Here is a 15,625-nt window from a genome sequence, read left to right as displayed (position 1 = left end):
CAGGTTCCTCCTGCAGCCTACCGCTACCACCCGGCAGCCCTCTGGCTCAAACCACCCCGCTACAGGGATGAAAAGGCAAGGGCAAAAGGTCAGAAAAGAGGCACCAACAAGGAAGGAGTAGAGGGAACAGAATAAGCAGCAGAAGGCTGAGCAGGCCCTTTGGGAAGAGAACCGTCCTAAGCTTGAGGCACTGGCATTCTTGCAAGCACAGTGGCTGGGCACAGCCTGGTGGGGAAGGAAGGAAGGCCAGGGACTGACTGTGACTCCCTGTGGATGAGCCGGGTTGAGCTTGCGTGCTGCCCACCCGGGAATGGGGGCCGCGGTCACACGCACACCCCCGGGGGAACACCTTCGCGGGCCGGCACAGACACCGGGACAGACACCTGTCCTCGCAGCCCGTTAGCCTTTCCCGAAGCAGGACCTGGGCGTGGTGCAGTCCAGGGTGCCCCATGCTCCCTTGTGTCTCTCCAACATCCCTGCATGGGCACCTCAGATGGGCCAGGGGAGGCCATGCCTTCAGCACAGCCCACGCCACTCCACCACACGTGGAGACCCCTGTGACAGACAGCCCCTTGCCACCCCTGCCTGGACACGTGGAGGCCTGTCTCAAAGCGGGAGACCCCTTCATGACTCCAGGGGCAGGCTGCATGGGCCTGGAGACCGGAGCACGTCTGACGGTGTCCTGGAGGACCCATGACTGAGGTTAGAGATGGGAAGGGGTGGGGTGCATAGGCGTCACCTGCCCTCTTCCTGTCTACGGACTGAAGAAGAAAAGATGCAGCCTTCCCTGGAAACCACGACTTGGAGGACAGGATCAGGGACAGAGGAGACCGCAGGGAACCTGGGGCAGACAGAGCCAGCGCAGTAGCCTCTGGGAGACCCCGACAATGGTGGGAGTGCTGGGAGCCACGCAGCCCGAGCTCAGGCTCCGGGCCTCCCAGGGGAGAAGCTCGGGGGCAGAGACGTGACCCCAGGCTGCACCCCAAGGTCTGAGTCACACCATCGTGTAGGGCAGGTATCCAGGTGTGGCCTACTCTTTGCTCTTCGTGGGCAGAAAAACTGTCTTTACCGTGTTCTCAGCGTCCAGCCAAGGGCCTTGCACCAAGCTGGGTCTCAATAAACAATGAAGACTGATGAACAAGACCTTCCCCTCTCTCTGCAGTCTGGCTGCCCAGGCAGTCCGGGCTGGAAAGTTCCATAAGACCATGGCCATGACCACGTTGATCCGGGTGCTGTGGGGGAAGTCCCACCCCTGCGTCCACAGGCTATGTCCCACACAAGATCTGAGAGGTCTTCCCAAGCCCCACAAAGGATCAGATTACCTCCTTCCTTCAACCTCCAGCGTTTCTCGTTACCACTAGGAAAAACTCCTCTATTGCTTATCCTGACCCGCGGGGCTCCATCAGTCGCGTCTCCCACCACCCTGGCCGCTCCAGACCCACCGGCCGCTCCCATGCCTGCCTCGGGGTCCTCTGCATCTGCTGCTCTGTCTTCAGACAGCGGCCTCATCAAATGTCATCTCTTCAGAGAGGCCTTCCTGGACCTTCCCAGCTAAGACAAAACTCTCTTTCCCACCCTGCCACTCTATCTGCAGGACTGATTGTGCCCTTTTCATAGCACTTACAACAACTGACTATACTACTACTGCTAACAGCTTACACTTGTAAGCACTTCCTATGGGCTGACACAGCTCAAAGCACTTTCCCACAATTATCTAGTTTAACCCTCACAACAGTCCCATAGGGTGGATTTGTTGTTCAGTCACTAGGTCGTGTCTGACTCTTTGCGACCCCATGGACTGCAGCATGCCAGGCTTCCCTGCCCTTCACTATCTCCCAGAGCTTGCTCAAATTCATATCCATTGAGTCGATGATGCTATCCAACCATCTTGTCCTGTCATCCTTTCTCAAGAAGAAGCAAGAACTGCGATCCGATGGCGTCCAGAATGAAAAGTACAATCACAGAAAACTAACCAAAATGATCACAAGGACCATAGCCTTGTGTAACTCAATGAAGCCATGAGCCATGCTGTGCAGAGCCACCCGAGACAGATGTTTCATGGTGGAGAGTTCTGACAGGATGTGGTCCGCTGGAGAAGCGAATGGCAAACCTCTTCAGCATTCTTGCCTTGAGAAGCCCATGAACAGTAGGAAAAGGCAAAAAGGTGGATTTGTACTATTACCCTGTTTCATAGGTGAGGCAACCGAGGTGCTGAGGTCAGTGATCGGCTCAGGGCCCTGGAACTGGTAAGTGGTGGAGCTGAGGTGTGACCCCAGGCTGTCTGGTTTGAGTCTGTGCTCTTTACCACTCCACTCAGAAGGTAAGCTCCTTGAAGGAGGGACTGTCAGGGACTGGAGGGACTGTCGTGCCCAGGGCTGGGCCACAGCCCGGAACACAGGGCCCTCAGTTCTCGTCTGCTCCTTGGCCTCCGCCCCGTGGCCCACCCTCTCACCCTCTCGGCCTGGTGGGGCTCTGCCTCCCTCAGACTCCATGCTGCCCTCCCTTCTGCACCTGTGCCAGCACTTGACTCAATCGCCCACTGTGGGTCCCCTCGGCAATTACTGCATTCTTCTGCTCTACAGTGAGCGTTGCTGGCGGAAGATGCAAACCAGGCCCGTCACGGACTCGCTGAGTCATACTTCAACGGGCCCTCCACGGCAGCCTGGCCCTCCTTCCACTCCTCCCTGCTCCCCCTCTCCCGCCCAGTCTGTGTCTCGTTGTTGCACTCACCTGCCCCACACTGGAGGCCACTGGAGCTTCACAGGCTCTACAACCGTCTCCTTCCATACCTGACGGGGCTCTCCTCTCTCCCCTCTGCAGGGACCCAACGCCTCACCTCCTTGGTGGCTCAGTCCTGTGAGGATCTCTGAAAACTCTAGCATTTCCCAGTTCTTCCCCAGTGCTGTCTCTTCCCTTTCTCTGTTAAACGTGCTGAAGCTCCCTGTTTTCAGGCATTGCTGAGGAACCTGCCAGGCTTTTTGGCTCTCGTGCGCACACTGTCCTCTTACAGGTAAGTGCTCCAACCTTCCGCCATCATCGCCGATCCCTGCCAGCTCCTTTCCGTGCCCCACATGCTGGCCTCCAAGCCCGCTGTAGTCCGTGCTCACCCACCACCACCAAGAGCGCCTTTCCCAGACTCACCGCGGCGCCCTAGACTCTCTCTCTCGCCTGTCCTCTGGCCATGCCTCTCCAAACTCCTTTCATCTCTCCTTGTTCTTCTCGCTGGTTCCACACTGCAAGGCCAGGGCTTGCTCCTGACATCTCCCTGGATCACCCATCTGCCCCTGCTTCTGCCAGTGCCTTCACAACTCACCTCTAAGGGCTATCGTTTACTCCTTCCAAAATGTCTCCCGTAACCGTAGTCAAGTCACTACCCAGTTCTAAAGGGTTCCGCTCAGTCTGTGTTCGTCAGACTTCAAGGATACAACAATACATCACGCTGTTACATTTCTAGAACACTTCAATCAAATCAGGTGCCCTGGTCGTCCCCTTCCGCACCCTCCCCACCCTGCCCCAGAGAGCCTGGATGGCCACCCTTCCTGTCCTTCCCCTTTGCATGTTCAACCCCTCCTTCCTAAATCTCTGATTCCTCCAGCTCACACCAGTCTCTTAGGTCCGATTTCAACCCCATTTACTCTGCATGATGCAACATTTAATTGCTCTGTTTCCTGGGTTCTGATGTCCAATGATATTACAAAGACTGGAGACCTGGGGATCCTTTGAGCCCCCTTGTCCTCAGCATGATGCTGGTCACCTGACAAGTCGTCACCGACTACTTACTGACTAATGGCCAATTTAATCCTAATATAACTATGGAGAAGGAAATGGCAACCCACTCCAGCATCCTTGCCTGGGAAATCCCATAGACAGAGGAGCCCGACAGGCTACAGTCCATGGGGTTGCAAGAGTTGGACATGACTTAGCAAATAAACCACCACCACCACCAACGTTAACATGGGCTACCTCTTTCATTTTTTCTTGATACCAGCCGAAGGGTCACAAGGATATTGGCTTCACCACTGCCACCCGGGCACTGGGATGACGAAGTCATTTCAACTTATGTTTGAACGGTGGTCCCCACCTTTTGCAAAGAAGTTGGTCTGAATATCTGCAGTGACCTGTTTGCTCCACTATCTTGCTGATAGCTGTCTCCCATGAGACCCCTTTCTCTTGGGAAAGAAAGGCGCAATTCCAGGGAAGGTGGCCATATGAGAAATTTACCAATTAAATATAGCTTTCCATCCCTGACATCACCATGCAAAGTTCAAATGTTACTTTCAGTCCTTACTGAAAAGACCAAAGAATTTTCTGTGAAGTTCAGACATACAAGGCTCTTCAAAACCAAGCAGATTTTGTAACTATATTTGGTGATAGATGTTAACTAAACTTGTGATAATTATTTTGCATAGATCAAATGATTATGTTGTACGCCTAAAATTAATCAATGTCAATGATACACAATAACAAAGAAACAAAAAACCCAGTGGGATCTGGGGTAAGGTGGGCTCAATCAGACTCCGCCAAAATGATTTAGTTTCTCAAGAACCAAAAGAAATTTAGGACATAATCTCACTCACATGACTCCAAAGACTCTGAAAGGAGGAGGCATTTTTGCAGGGTTTCAGGGCAATTACATTTGTCTGCCAAGACCATTCTTAATTGATCCATTCAACATGTTTCCAGATCCCTAATGGTCACAGTAATAGCAACATCCCAAGATCAGTGAATATCTACATTTACGACCTTTGCTGGAGCTAACGGAACCCAGGACAGCACCTGTTCACTGGGAACACACAGTTCTAATATCTCCTACTCTGGCCTAGAGGTCATATTTTGTGTGCCTTCCACAACCATACTCTACAACCCCGCTCGGAAATGTGTAGCTCACTTGAAAAGCACAGTTCCCTTAACTCTTCACTCTAATCAAGAGGAAATCCGTTTGATCATTGGAGAGAGACGAGTCACTCAAAGCGGGCAGAAAAATTGTATTTCAGAAATAGGGGGAAGAACAAATATGACAGGGATGGGCTTTCTTCAAATGCAGTTTGGCATGGCTGCTCTCACTTAATGCGTCATTTTACACCTTTCCATCTTTATCTCACTCCATCCTGGGTTTCTCCCAGCACAGCAAAAAGAGGCTGACCACAGGTAGGTCCCCTAATGTCCCTCCTCCCATGTCCCTGAAGCCTAAGGCAGCTTGCTGTCTGTCTTGCTGGGCCCCTGTCAGCACCCCATCCAGCCTGCTCCAGGATGTGAGAGCTGACAGGTCTCTTGGAATCCAGAGTTATGTGCTGGGGCCCCTCAGGCCTCTTTGGCTTCAAAAGCTTCAAGAAAGTGATTAACTTCTCACATGGGATCTTTCTGGTGAGAGTCAAGGAGCCTGTGAGCATTCCTTGTGTGTTTTTTTTTTTTTTTTCCATTTCCTGCATGAACCATTGTAACATGTTTGAGTCTATGGACGGAAGTGATAGCCTGTGGTTGTCTAAAGACCAGTGGTTGGGCCCCAAGATGGTCATAAACTTGATGAGACACAGGGACCTGGGAGATGATTGTGTGAACTTGGCTCTGGAGTCCACCCACTCCTTTGTGTATTTTCAGAGGATCTGGACACACGCTCACAGGCATACACAAAGTTTAGAAAGTAAAAATATTTTTCTTCTCTATGTGATTTGCACATAGTCATTTCTAGCCAGCCCGTGAGGAAAGGGAGCAGTAAGTGCCCAGAGCGAGGGTCATGAGCCTGCCCTCTCCAGCTTGCATGGGGAGGAGGTGGGGACACATGCGAGCGCTGCAGGCCTCACTCACCCTGAAAGCAAGCTATGGGGTCAGCCTCTCCATAGCAACCACAGGAAAGGAAAAATGAACATCTGAGTCAGTGTTCAGAAGTGCATCTCAATCACTACCATTGTTTTTCTTTGCATGGAATGCTGGGACATCAGAGCAGACTGGGACGTCCCTGAGGGCAGGGACTGGCCCTTTCCCCCCTGGCTCTTCCTCCCCAACCCACACCCACAGCCCCTGGGCTCAGCACTGGGCGAAGTTAAGCTCTGCAAGCAGGCTGAGCTGGCATTTGCTGCATTCCCTGGGATGGAACTCGATCATCAGATCTCATCCTTGCTTTCTGCCTCTGGGCTCGACTCAAGTTTGTAACAAAGCAAAAGCGAACGCATGCATAGGGGAGCACCAGCTTGGCACCCTGACTGGGTCAGAGTCCAGCCCCCTGCTTCAGTCGGTCCACTGCCCAGCCTCCGGGCCTGGCTCCCGGGATGACCTGGCTCCTTGCAGACTTCCTGCCCGAGCCGGCCTGGTTAGCCTCAAGCAGGCAGCAGGACTCAGACTCCCCGAGTCTGGATGGCATGGACAGGCATGGACATGCACGTGCGCAGAACAGGCAGAGACACAGGGAGGAGGCCGGGACACCCAGTCCGGGAGGGACCAGGCTGGAAGGGGTGGGGGAGGCATTACACACACGGGCTGAGACTCTCGAGATGCAAGCCACCAGGATCAGCCTCCTCAAGCCAGGCGCAGGAGGACACATAAGTCCACATTTAGAACTTCACAGAAACCATGCTGTGTTCTTTCCTTTAGCCTTGTGTCTAGTAACCTGCCCCTGAGCAGGACATGCCTGAGGGCAGGGACTGGTCCTTTCGTTTTTGTCTCTTTCCCCAAACTCATCCTTTCCCCAGGGCTTAGCAAAACGGCCCCTTGGCCAGCCTGCCCAGCTGACTTTAAAGAGAGACACAAACAGGCAAGCAATGCCCTCCAGACTGCCAGCCACCCTGACCAACAGAGAGATTTCTGAACCTTGTTAACTGACCCCCCGTTTCCCTGTTGGTTTGGTACAAATGAAGAAGCTTCTCCATCCACAGCTGAAGCCCTGAAAGATCCAGAGGTCTTCTAGGACTGGAAAGTTTCTCCTCCTCAGTGCAACAAAAGGTCAACTACTTTTAAGCCATGACAAACCTGGGGCAAAGTTAAACTAAAACAAAGCTCCAAACAATTCGGGTAACACACTTTGGAGTTTTTAAACAACGGTCGGCAGTGGCAAGGCAATGCCATACATGCTGATCCTTGGTTTGGTTCCTGGGAAAATTCTGGGGTCAAGACCTGGTCCTATCCCCTAACCCCACATGCAGGAAGCGAGCCCGTGTGAGGCCAGGTCGCACTGCCCCGAGACCCCCACACAAAGACCGTGTTTATGCTCACACCGAGCCCTCATGGTTCCAGCACAGTGGAGGCCAGGGGGCCCCCACTGACCTCAGGCTGCGTGGCCTGGCTTCCGTCTGATGCCCCCTCATCCCCACAGGGTCAGACGCGCACTTTCCTCTCTGGTGGCATGCACTTTTGGCTCATTCTGTCTTTCCGGTAGCTGCAGCCTGACACGTAAGAAGAGCCGCGCCGCGCCATGCAAGGTGAGGAACGGGAGGGCGAGTCTTCCTTCCCGGGAGGAGAGACAAGCGGGAAGCTGAGGATGAGCACGACATGCCCATGCTTGCCGGGGACGGCCAGGCCAGACCCCTCTCACCTGCACTGGTCATAAAGGTGATGACGGCACTGCTGATGCCCTCGTGGTCCCGGGAATAAACGCGCAACGTGTATGTCATCCCGGGATAGAGGTCTGTCAGCTGTACGGGCTGGGCCTGGGCCTTAACAGGGACAGTTTTTTTCGTATGATTGCCTGGGGAACAGAAACCTCAGTCAGCCTAAGGCCGGGCACAGGGAGCTGGAGAGGCAAAGCTTAGATGCCTGGGTGCCTGTTAAAGGTGGAGGCACGGTGGGGGCGGCGGGGGCCAGGCCGTCCCGCAAGACGCTGCCCCTCGTGAGGCTCTCTGTGCTCGCCACAGGCTGAGGCGCTGAGCACACTAGGACCCGCTTCCTTAGGCTCTCAGGGTGTCAGCCAGCGCTCTGCTGCCCTGGAGAGGATAACTCAGCACCCCGCAGGGTGGCGGAGGGAAGCCGGGCCTCTGCTCCTCAGGCCGCACTCCCGGCTTGCCCTCTCATTTCTCGCCGCGTGAGCTCGCGCTGCGGGAGAAGCGACAGCCTGGGTGTCTGGGGGCGGGGTGAATGCTGGTCACGGGAAGCACTGCAAAAGTACGACAAACTAGCAGTTCTGGGTTCTCCAACCGCAGAGAACCGAGAGTTGGTTTTCTTCTCTCTCAGAGCTTTGGGTGCCCTTCCAGCACAAGTCTAACAGGCCAGCACGGTGGGTCTGAGCCCTCCAGAAGGGGGCCTTCCCCCAGCTACCCGGACCCCACTCCAGTCTCACAAATATCCAGTAAAGGAGGACCAGCTCAGCTCAAGCTGAGACGTGTGACCCTGGACGGTGTCTCTGACCTGTGGGCAGCTGGCATCCCTCTGTGAGCAAAGTACAGTTGGGGGTCCACCTGTCCAGGGGAGACACTAAGAGTATGGATCCTAAGTGAAGGAATCCACATAGCAGCAAGAGCGAGCTCACTGGGGTGCCGTCAAAACCCTTGTCCTGGGCAGGAAATGGACAAAGGGCCCTCAGCCAGGCCACCCCCCCACTGCCGAGCAAGACACCCCCAGACCACCACTGAAGGTGCAGAAACCCCTTCCTTCACCTTGAGCTTGCTCTGCCCACCCCTGCTGCCTGAGCACGTTATTGACTTCACGAAGCCACAGTGGAGCAGCTGAAAGGCCTCCCCAGGCCCGGGGGAGTGCCCGGGGCCTCTTTAAGGGCATCTGCGCTACCCACGGCGACTGCTGCCGCACCCACACAGCAATGCTTACTGTCGGTGTACTCAACCACAAAGTCAGTTCCGGGCCCGAAATTGTGCTTCCAGCTGATGTTGGCCCATTTACTGTTGGGGAGCACAGTGACGTTCCAGATGGACTGCTCGTCGGGGGCTGGCGGGGGTTAGAACAGGAGTTAGTGGTGAGGAGGGAGGAGGCACCGGAGACAGACAGACAGACAGGCACACACGGGCAGCCGGGACAGGGTAAGTAGGAAGGGGCCGCACACAGGGCCTGACGGAGCTCCAAGCTGCAGCCTTGGCGGCCAGGCCAGAGGTCGCCATCCAGGCATGAGCAGTACAGTCAGGGGCCCTGTGTATGAGGCAGAGCTGGAAACTGTGCGTCCACATAGGCGGGGGTGCGAACGAGAGAGTGGTGTGGGCCAGGCCACCGGAGGCCCTAACCAGGGTTCCTTCCCTTTTTAGGTCCCTTGTCACAGATCTCAACGGTGCAGTGAAAAGCCCTGTTAGCTAGGATGCAGACAGGGTGGGGGTTGTGGGGGACATGTGCCTCTTTCCCATCAGCTACAGACATTCTACAGAAAGGAAAAAGGCATCTTGAAAAGCCAGTCGAGAGTCATGATGAGATCTGCATAAAGGGCAAGACCAAATGAAAACCTTATTGCGCTCCTGAAACTGGAGACGGAGAGTGGCAACTTACACGGAGCCCTTGGGGTCATTCTTGGTCACCAAGACGCTGAACTCTGTGAAAAATGGCCTCAGACCATCTAACGGGACTTGGGCCTGAAATCCCAGAGCTCCAAGAAGAGACAGTACGAATCCTTCCTCTCCCTTTCATGGGACCATAGAAGATAACTCCTTCTTGACACCCAACATTCAGAGGTCCAGATACCGGAAGAATCCTGTTCTGTTGCCTTCTTAGCACTGTATCTTTGATCTCCATGCAACACAGAAGACATTAATTATCTAGTTCCTATGAGCTGGGAGCTACTTTATTAAAGCCATCACACAAATCTGAAACCATAGCCTGTGGACAGGAGAGTGGCAGTAATCTTCAAACGTAATCATTTTTCAACATCCCAGCAGTCTAGTCTCTGTATCCCATTTCTCAGCAAAGATTTAATAGTGGAGTACTAGCATGAAGCCCTGTATTTCAAAGACTTTACCAGTGTGGCTCCTGTATATTTTATTAGCATGCAAGGGGGCACTGTCACCAACTCACTTGTCAAAAGTAAATGAATAGAGTACATTGGTGATGCATGTGTTCATTATCTATCTGACACGTGACTGAGTCTGCAGGGCTCGGGAAGTGATTAACGATCTCCTGGTCTGCACTCCAAAGAAGAGCCTTTTCTACTCCAGCCTCGTCAGCTGCCGGTGGTCCCAGGTGAATGGGATTCGTTTTAGGTGAGGAGCAAGAAAGAGATTCCATTGATGGCGCCAGGCCTTCTCTGCGGGCAGGGCAGAAGGCAGGCTTCTTTACTCATCTGTCAACGGTTTCCACTGTATCGGCTGCTTTAAGTCAGCCCGAATCCCAGCTCCTTAGAAGCTCATGGCTCTTTCTAGTGGGAGTGAATTGTGATTGGTTATGGTTTGGGGACTTGACATTTTCCCTCCTCAGCTCTGGGCCCTGGAAATAAGCCCAAGGATTTGGGTTTAAACAGTTTGACCACCAATACAACCCTGGCCCAAGGCTGACTGTCTTAAAGGTAATGGAAATGGGAGCACTATTAGATAAGGTCAAGCAATGGGAAACCAAATGATTTTTACTGGGAGGTGGAAGAAGGCTCTGCCACCTAGAAATACCAAGATGATGATCATTAAAGAGATGAAAAGCTCAGAGAGAGGCAGCAATAAGGAAAGCTATCAATGACTATAAAAACAAAAAGAATTGAAGGGAAGCAGGGATTGTTCTGTCGACTCCTGAGATGTGAGACTTAAGGGGTATCCCTTGAGATCAAAAAAGGAGAACTTAAGGACAAAGTCACATTTCACCCTGAAAAAAAAAGTAAACTTAGGAACAATCCTGTCCTCAGTTGTAAGACATGATAAAGATGTACATTCCTTTTGGAAACCCTGGGCAGCAGAGCCGCTGTGCTGCGTGCAGGGAGCAGGGATGTCAAGAGGGCCCCGTAAGGACGAGCTCGGAGGGCAGCCCAGCCCCTGCGGCATCTCGGGTGTAGCTACAACTCTGCGTGCATGTCCACGGGCTCGTCCTCTGTGGCAGCAGGGCCAACCCTTCCAGGAGCAAGACCCACTCCCTGTCTTCATTCTCAGCACATCTCTTCTGTGAATTTGGAGCATCCACGTGGGACCCAGAGGCCCACCTGAAGCCTCCTGTGGCCCCAAAGAACACCCATCACCAAACTGCCAGCGGCAGCTTCTGACAGCCTAGCAGGTTTCTCCTTAGCCAACTTTTTTCTGCAGAGCAGGCTGTTACATTGTTGATACTGCAGCTTTAAGCCAAATCAGTTTTCAAGGTCTGAGGAGCATCATGTCAGCTACACATTGTGTGTCTCACTTACGGCTCACACAACTCCATGTAACTGGATTAAAGAAAAAACTCACACGTGCATTAAGCCTCCATTCTCAGTTGGGTGCTGAGAGAACACGGGTGGGGTGAGTGCAGCCCTGGCAGCTGGAGGGACGTGCCCAGGAGAGAGAGGGGCCTATGGCCCTGCAGCTGCTGGAGGAGCGTTCTGGGCGCTTCCCGCCAGCAGCCCTGCTGCCGCATCATGCTGGCTTGACAGTTGGTCTCTGGGCTCTACAAGCTGGAGGCCCTCCCCTCCGCGGTAATAGGAGTGTTTGATGTCAGTTCTCAGAAGCACTGCTGGGTCCCCGAGGGGTCTCCACAGGCTGCAAGTACAGAGCTTCCCGGCCTGGCTACCTAATGCAGGAACACCACATTGTCTGGGCTCAGCAGGCCAGCCCTGGGATCGATCCTTCCCAAGGGCCTCTAGAAAGCCTGTGGTTTTCCCTCCGTGTGTATATCCGGGGGTGTGGGGAATACGAGGGGGGAGAGCAACAGAGCACTTGCCAGCATTTCATTCCTCGGCAGTACCATTTCCTGGAAGCTCTGACCTTATTAAAAAAAGCCTATAAACCTGCTTTTCCAGGAGAGGCTCAAGGGAGGCGCGGGGTTCTGAGAACAGAGCCGCCTGGCTTGGCCGGCTACTCCCCACTCCCCAGGCTCTGCTGCAAGGCTAGGGCAACACGGCAAGGACAGGAGGCCTTCGTAGGCCAGCTGGCCAATGTCCGGCCCCTCTCCTTCCCTCCTCGCCCCCTCTGCAGTGCTCAGCCCTCAGCCGATCCCTCAGTATGTAGCTGGAGGCGGCCCTACCGTGTGGGCCCTGGAGTGCCTGCCTGCGTGGTTGTAGCCCTGTTAAAGAACAAGGATCTGAGCTTAGGACACGGGGTCTGAGTGGTGGAGGCCCCCCAAAGAGTTGGGGCAGGGTGCTCAGTGCCTCGAGGCCACCAGCCTGAGAATCCAGTCTCCCCGCTCCTGTCTGGGGAGGCCTGCGCATGGAGGGGCAGGGGCATGGATGATGGGCAGTACCGGATTCTTGGATCTCAGTCCTGGAGGTGGTGGCGGGACTCTCCGTGGTGGTGGTCGTGGCGGTGGAGGCTGTAGTGGCTGTGGCTTCGGTGGTGGCGGTGGTGGTAGGTGCGACAGGTGGGACGGTGGGGACTGTTGTGGCTTCGGTGGCGGCGGCAGTGGCAGTGGCATCGGTACTGCTCACCGTGCCAGGCGCGCCCACCGTGGTCGGGGGCGACGTGGGAGGCGCTAAGGGGAAATGTAAAATAGCCGCGTCTGGTCGGTCTGGCTGTCCCAAGGCTGGACGCACAGCCCTGCGTGCAAGGCAGGCAGCCCATGGGCCTGATGGAGCTGAGTGACCGGAGGGCTCCCCAAGCAGGACAGATGGGTCAGGCAGGTACAGGGCCACGGGAAGGGAAGAGAATGAATCCTGAGTGTTTCATTCTCTTCTCCCGGCCTGTGTGGCTCAAAGCTCCCAGCATGCACCCAGCCAAGGGCAGTGATGAAGATGACACATGTAGTGAGTCGCTCAGACCCCAGGGATGACATGGAGTCCCAGGCCAAGCGCCACCCAGCAGAGGCCAAGCAGCATCACTCGGGTCCAGGCCTGGGGCCTGGGCCTTGAGATGGGCAGCTGGCAGGGCCCCATCTGCAGGGGCACCAGGAAGCCTGCCATTCCCAACCGTTCACTCCAAAACGACACTTCCTCCCGCCTGCCTGAGTTCTAATACCACCCAAACCCAACGACAGAGAGAGAAGCATCCCCACTCTGCGGGCAAGCCTTGTCCCGTGCTTCCTCTTTTCTGCCTCCACTGTCACCCCTTCCCCAGGCTCTCAGCTCATATTCACTTCCTGCCTCTCTTCCCGTCTTCTCTGCCCAGGGATGGTCCTTCCTGCAATTACCCCAATCCATCCTGGGGGCGACAGGGGATAAGATGGTTGAATGGCAGCACTGACTCAATGGACGTGAGTTTGAGCAAACTCAGGGAGATAGTGAAGGACAGGGAAGCCTGGCGGGCTGCAGTCCAGGGGGTCACAAAGAGTTGGACATAACTTAGCAACTAAACAACAACCACCACCCTAACTTGTAGTAACTGCCTTTCTCTCTAGGACATTTAGGTCCTGGGCCCCGCCTCCCCAGTCCACAGTAAATGCAGAAATCCCAAGATATGAGTGAGGCACAGGCGGCCTGCTTTTTCGCATAAATCTTCAGAGGGCTTCACATCTGCCGTAACTCTTACTTTCTCATCTCCCATTCAAAGCTACCTTTTGACAGGGGTGAGCCGTAGCGGGTTAAGTCTATCGTGACAATGTGTCCATAGACCCTCTTTCTTTCTACAGAAGAGCCGTGGATGCTAACAAAGGGCTGGCCTATTACTCTTTAGTTCCAGTACTGCTAATGCTGAGAAGAATGATGGGAAATCAAGAGAGCCAGGGATACCGCTCCTTATCTTCTATCTCCTGTGATCTGACCAGCCTACTTTCTGGTAACAGGGCAGAAAGTCACTCAGCTGTGTCTGACTCTTTGTGACCCCATGGACTGTAGTCTGCCAGGCTCCTCTGTATATGGAATTCTCCAGGCCAGAATACTGGAGTGGGTAGCTGTTCCCTTCTCCAGGGGATCTTACCAATCCAGGGATTGAACCCAGGTCTCCCACATTGCAGGCAGATTCTTTACTGACTGAGCCACCAGGGAAGCCTAAAAATACTAGAGTAGGTAGCCTATCCCTTCTCCAGCAGATCTTCCTGACCCAGGAATCAAACCAGGGTCTCCTGCATTGCAGATGGATTCTTTACTTAACTAAGCTATCAGGGAAGCCCTTAAGACACAAATAGGTAACTCTAACTTCCAAGGAAGAAAGATATCCTATCTTATCTCAAATCTCCAGAAGTTCAGGAAAATACTATCCATACTCCCTAGAAGAGGGCCGGAGCAAGAAAGAAACGAGAGAGAAAACTGCCAGAAAGCTTCTCTCAAGAATTAAGAGATGCTAAGCCTTCTCAACAAGAGCCTGACCAACAAAAGCCCTTTTCATTCCCGTGGGCCTCCATGTTACAAGTCCCCCATAGAACAGGAGGAACTGTTCCTGGGATCCCAGTTGCTTCCCTATTTATAAGATCAGAGGCGTTATTGGGCCTGAGGGTGCTGATCACAGAGGTCACAGTGGGCAACTGACCGTGCCCCATGCATTCCAGAGATTCCTGGACAAGGTCAGGACAGACAGCGCTACGTTCTCCAAACCCCAGTCAACACGGACATCAGGAAGGTGGGCGTGAGGGGAACATGTAGTGGGAAAAACTCTCCCTCTCACAGTCAGTATTCAAGGATGCATTTCAAGTGGCCCAGGCCTGGAATGCAAGCCTAGTGTTTCAAGAGATCAGCCAGCGGGAATTGTCCTATCCCACTCACCAAGACAGGCAAAGAGACAGACGCGCGCACACACACACACACACACACACACACACACACACACACACGAGTCTGAGATCCACAGGGCAAAGGCGAGCTCCCTCCTAGGCCTGGTACTGGCAGCTCTATGGCCATGGATGCACATGGGCTTTTCCTGCTGTTCTGAGCTGCTGGAAGGAACCCTGAGAAGCTATTTTGTCCATCTGGACAGAACTACTCTGATTTGGCTCCTTATCAATAGTGTGTTTCCTAATAATTTCAGAAGGCTCACCTTTGCTATGACTACTTAAAAGACATCATCAAAAAACTGACACTCGCTTCTAAGTCACCCGCCTCTGTAGAGTGCGGAGATGTGGGCTTCCCCCCACGTGCACAGTGGTTCTGCGTTCCAGCCCCGGGAGACTACACACACTCTCCTGTGGGCGCTGGTCCTCCCACGGGCAGGGACACATGCTCAAGCGGACACGGGGCCGACTGGAGGCCCACATGCGTCCCACCCGGCGCTGCAGCGAGCAGCCCTAGAAACAGAGATGTGGAGAGGGCCAGAACAAGTCCTTCCTGGGCTCCGCTGGGCAGAGACAAGAACGAGAATTGAAGATGCTGCCACGGTCTCAACCCCTCCCTCTCCGGTCCCTCCACCCAGTGTGGCTGGAGCAAGGGTTTTCTCTGATGATGGCTGCTGCTAAATGGCTTCAGTCGTGTCCGACTCTGTGCTACCCCATAGACGGCAGCCCACCAGGCTCCCCCGTTCCTGGGATTCTCCAGGCAAGAACACTGGAGTGGGTTGCCATTTCCTTCTCCAATGTATGAAAGTGAAAAGTGAAAGTGAAGTCGCTCAGTCGTGTCTGACTCTTAGCGACCCCATGGACTGCAGCCTTCCAGGCTCCTCCATCCATGGGATTTTCCAGGCAAGAGTACTGGAGTGGGGTGCCATTGCGTTCTCCGAGCCTAGATGCTTTTCCTTCA

General features: G+C 54.2%; 1 protein-coding gene across 20 annotated transcripts in view; it reads right to left on the bottom strand.

Annotated features, from left to right (window-relative positions):
* NFASC (neurofascin) overlaps positions 1-15,625 on the bottom strand; it is a 201,904-nt gene that overhangs the window by 12,165 nt on the left and 174,114 nt on the right. For 11 of the 20 annotated variants that reach the window (XM_070767783.1, XM_070767781.1, XM_070767793.1 and 8 more), the window contains 3 exons: positions 12,271-12,498; positions 8,752-8,868; positions 7,526-7,678 (listed from right to left, as the gene is read on the bottom strand). The exons of 7 other annotated variants lie outside the window; for them this stretch is intronic. In XM_070767783.1, coding sequence (XP_070623884.1) covers positions 7,526-7,678; positions 8,752-8,868; positions 12,271-12,498 — 498 coding nt within the window. The remainder of the gene's footprint in view (positions 1-7,525; positions 7,679-8,751; positions 8,869-12,270; positions 12,499-15,625) is intronic. 2 more of the 20 variants (XM_070767789.1, XM_070767791.1) reach the window with 2 other exon arrangements.

The sequence above is a fragment of the Bos indicus genome, chromosome 16, assembly GCF_029378745.1.
Source record: "Bos indicus isolate NIAB-ARS_2022 breed Sahiwal x Tharparkar chromosome 16, NIAB-ARS_B.indTharparkar_mat_pri_1.0, whole genome shotgun sequence".
Classification (NCBI taxonomy): domain Eukaryota; kingdom Metazoa; phylum Chordata; class Mammalia; order Artiodactyla; family Bovidae; genus Bos; species Bos indicus.
The sequence above is the reverse complement of the archived record's forward strand: the minus strand, read 5'-3'. Positions and strand labels throughout refer to the sequence as shown.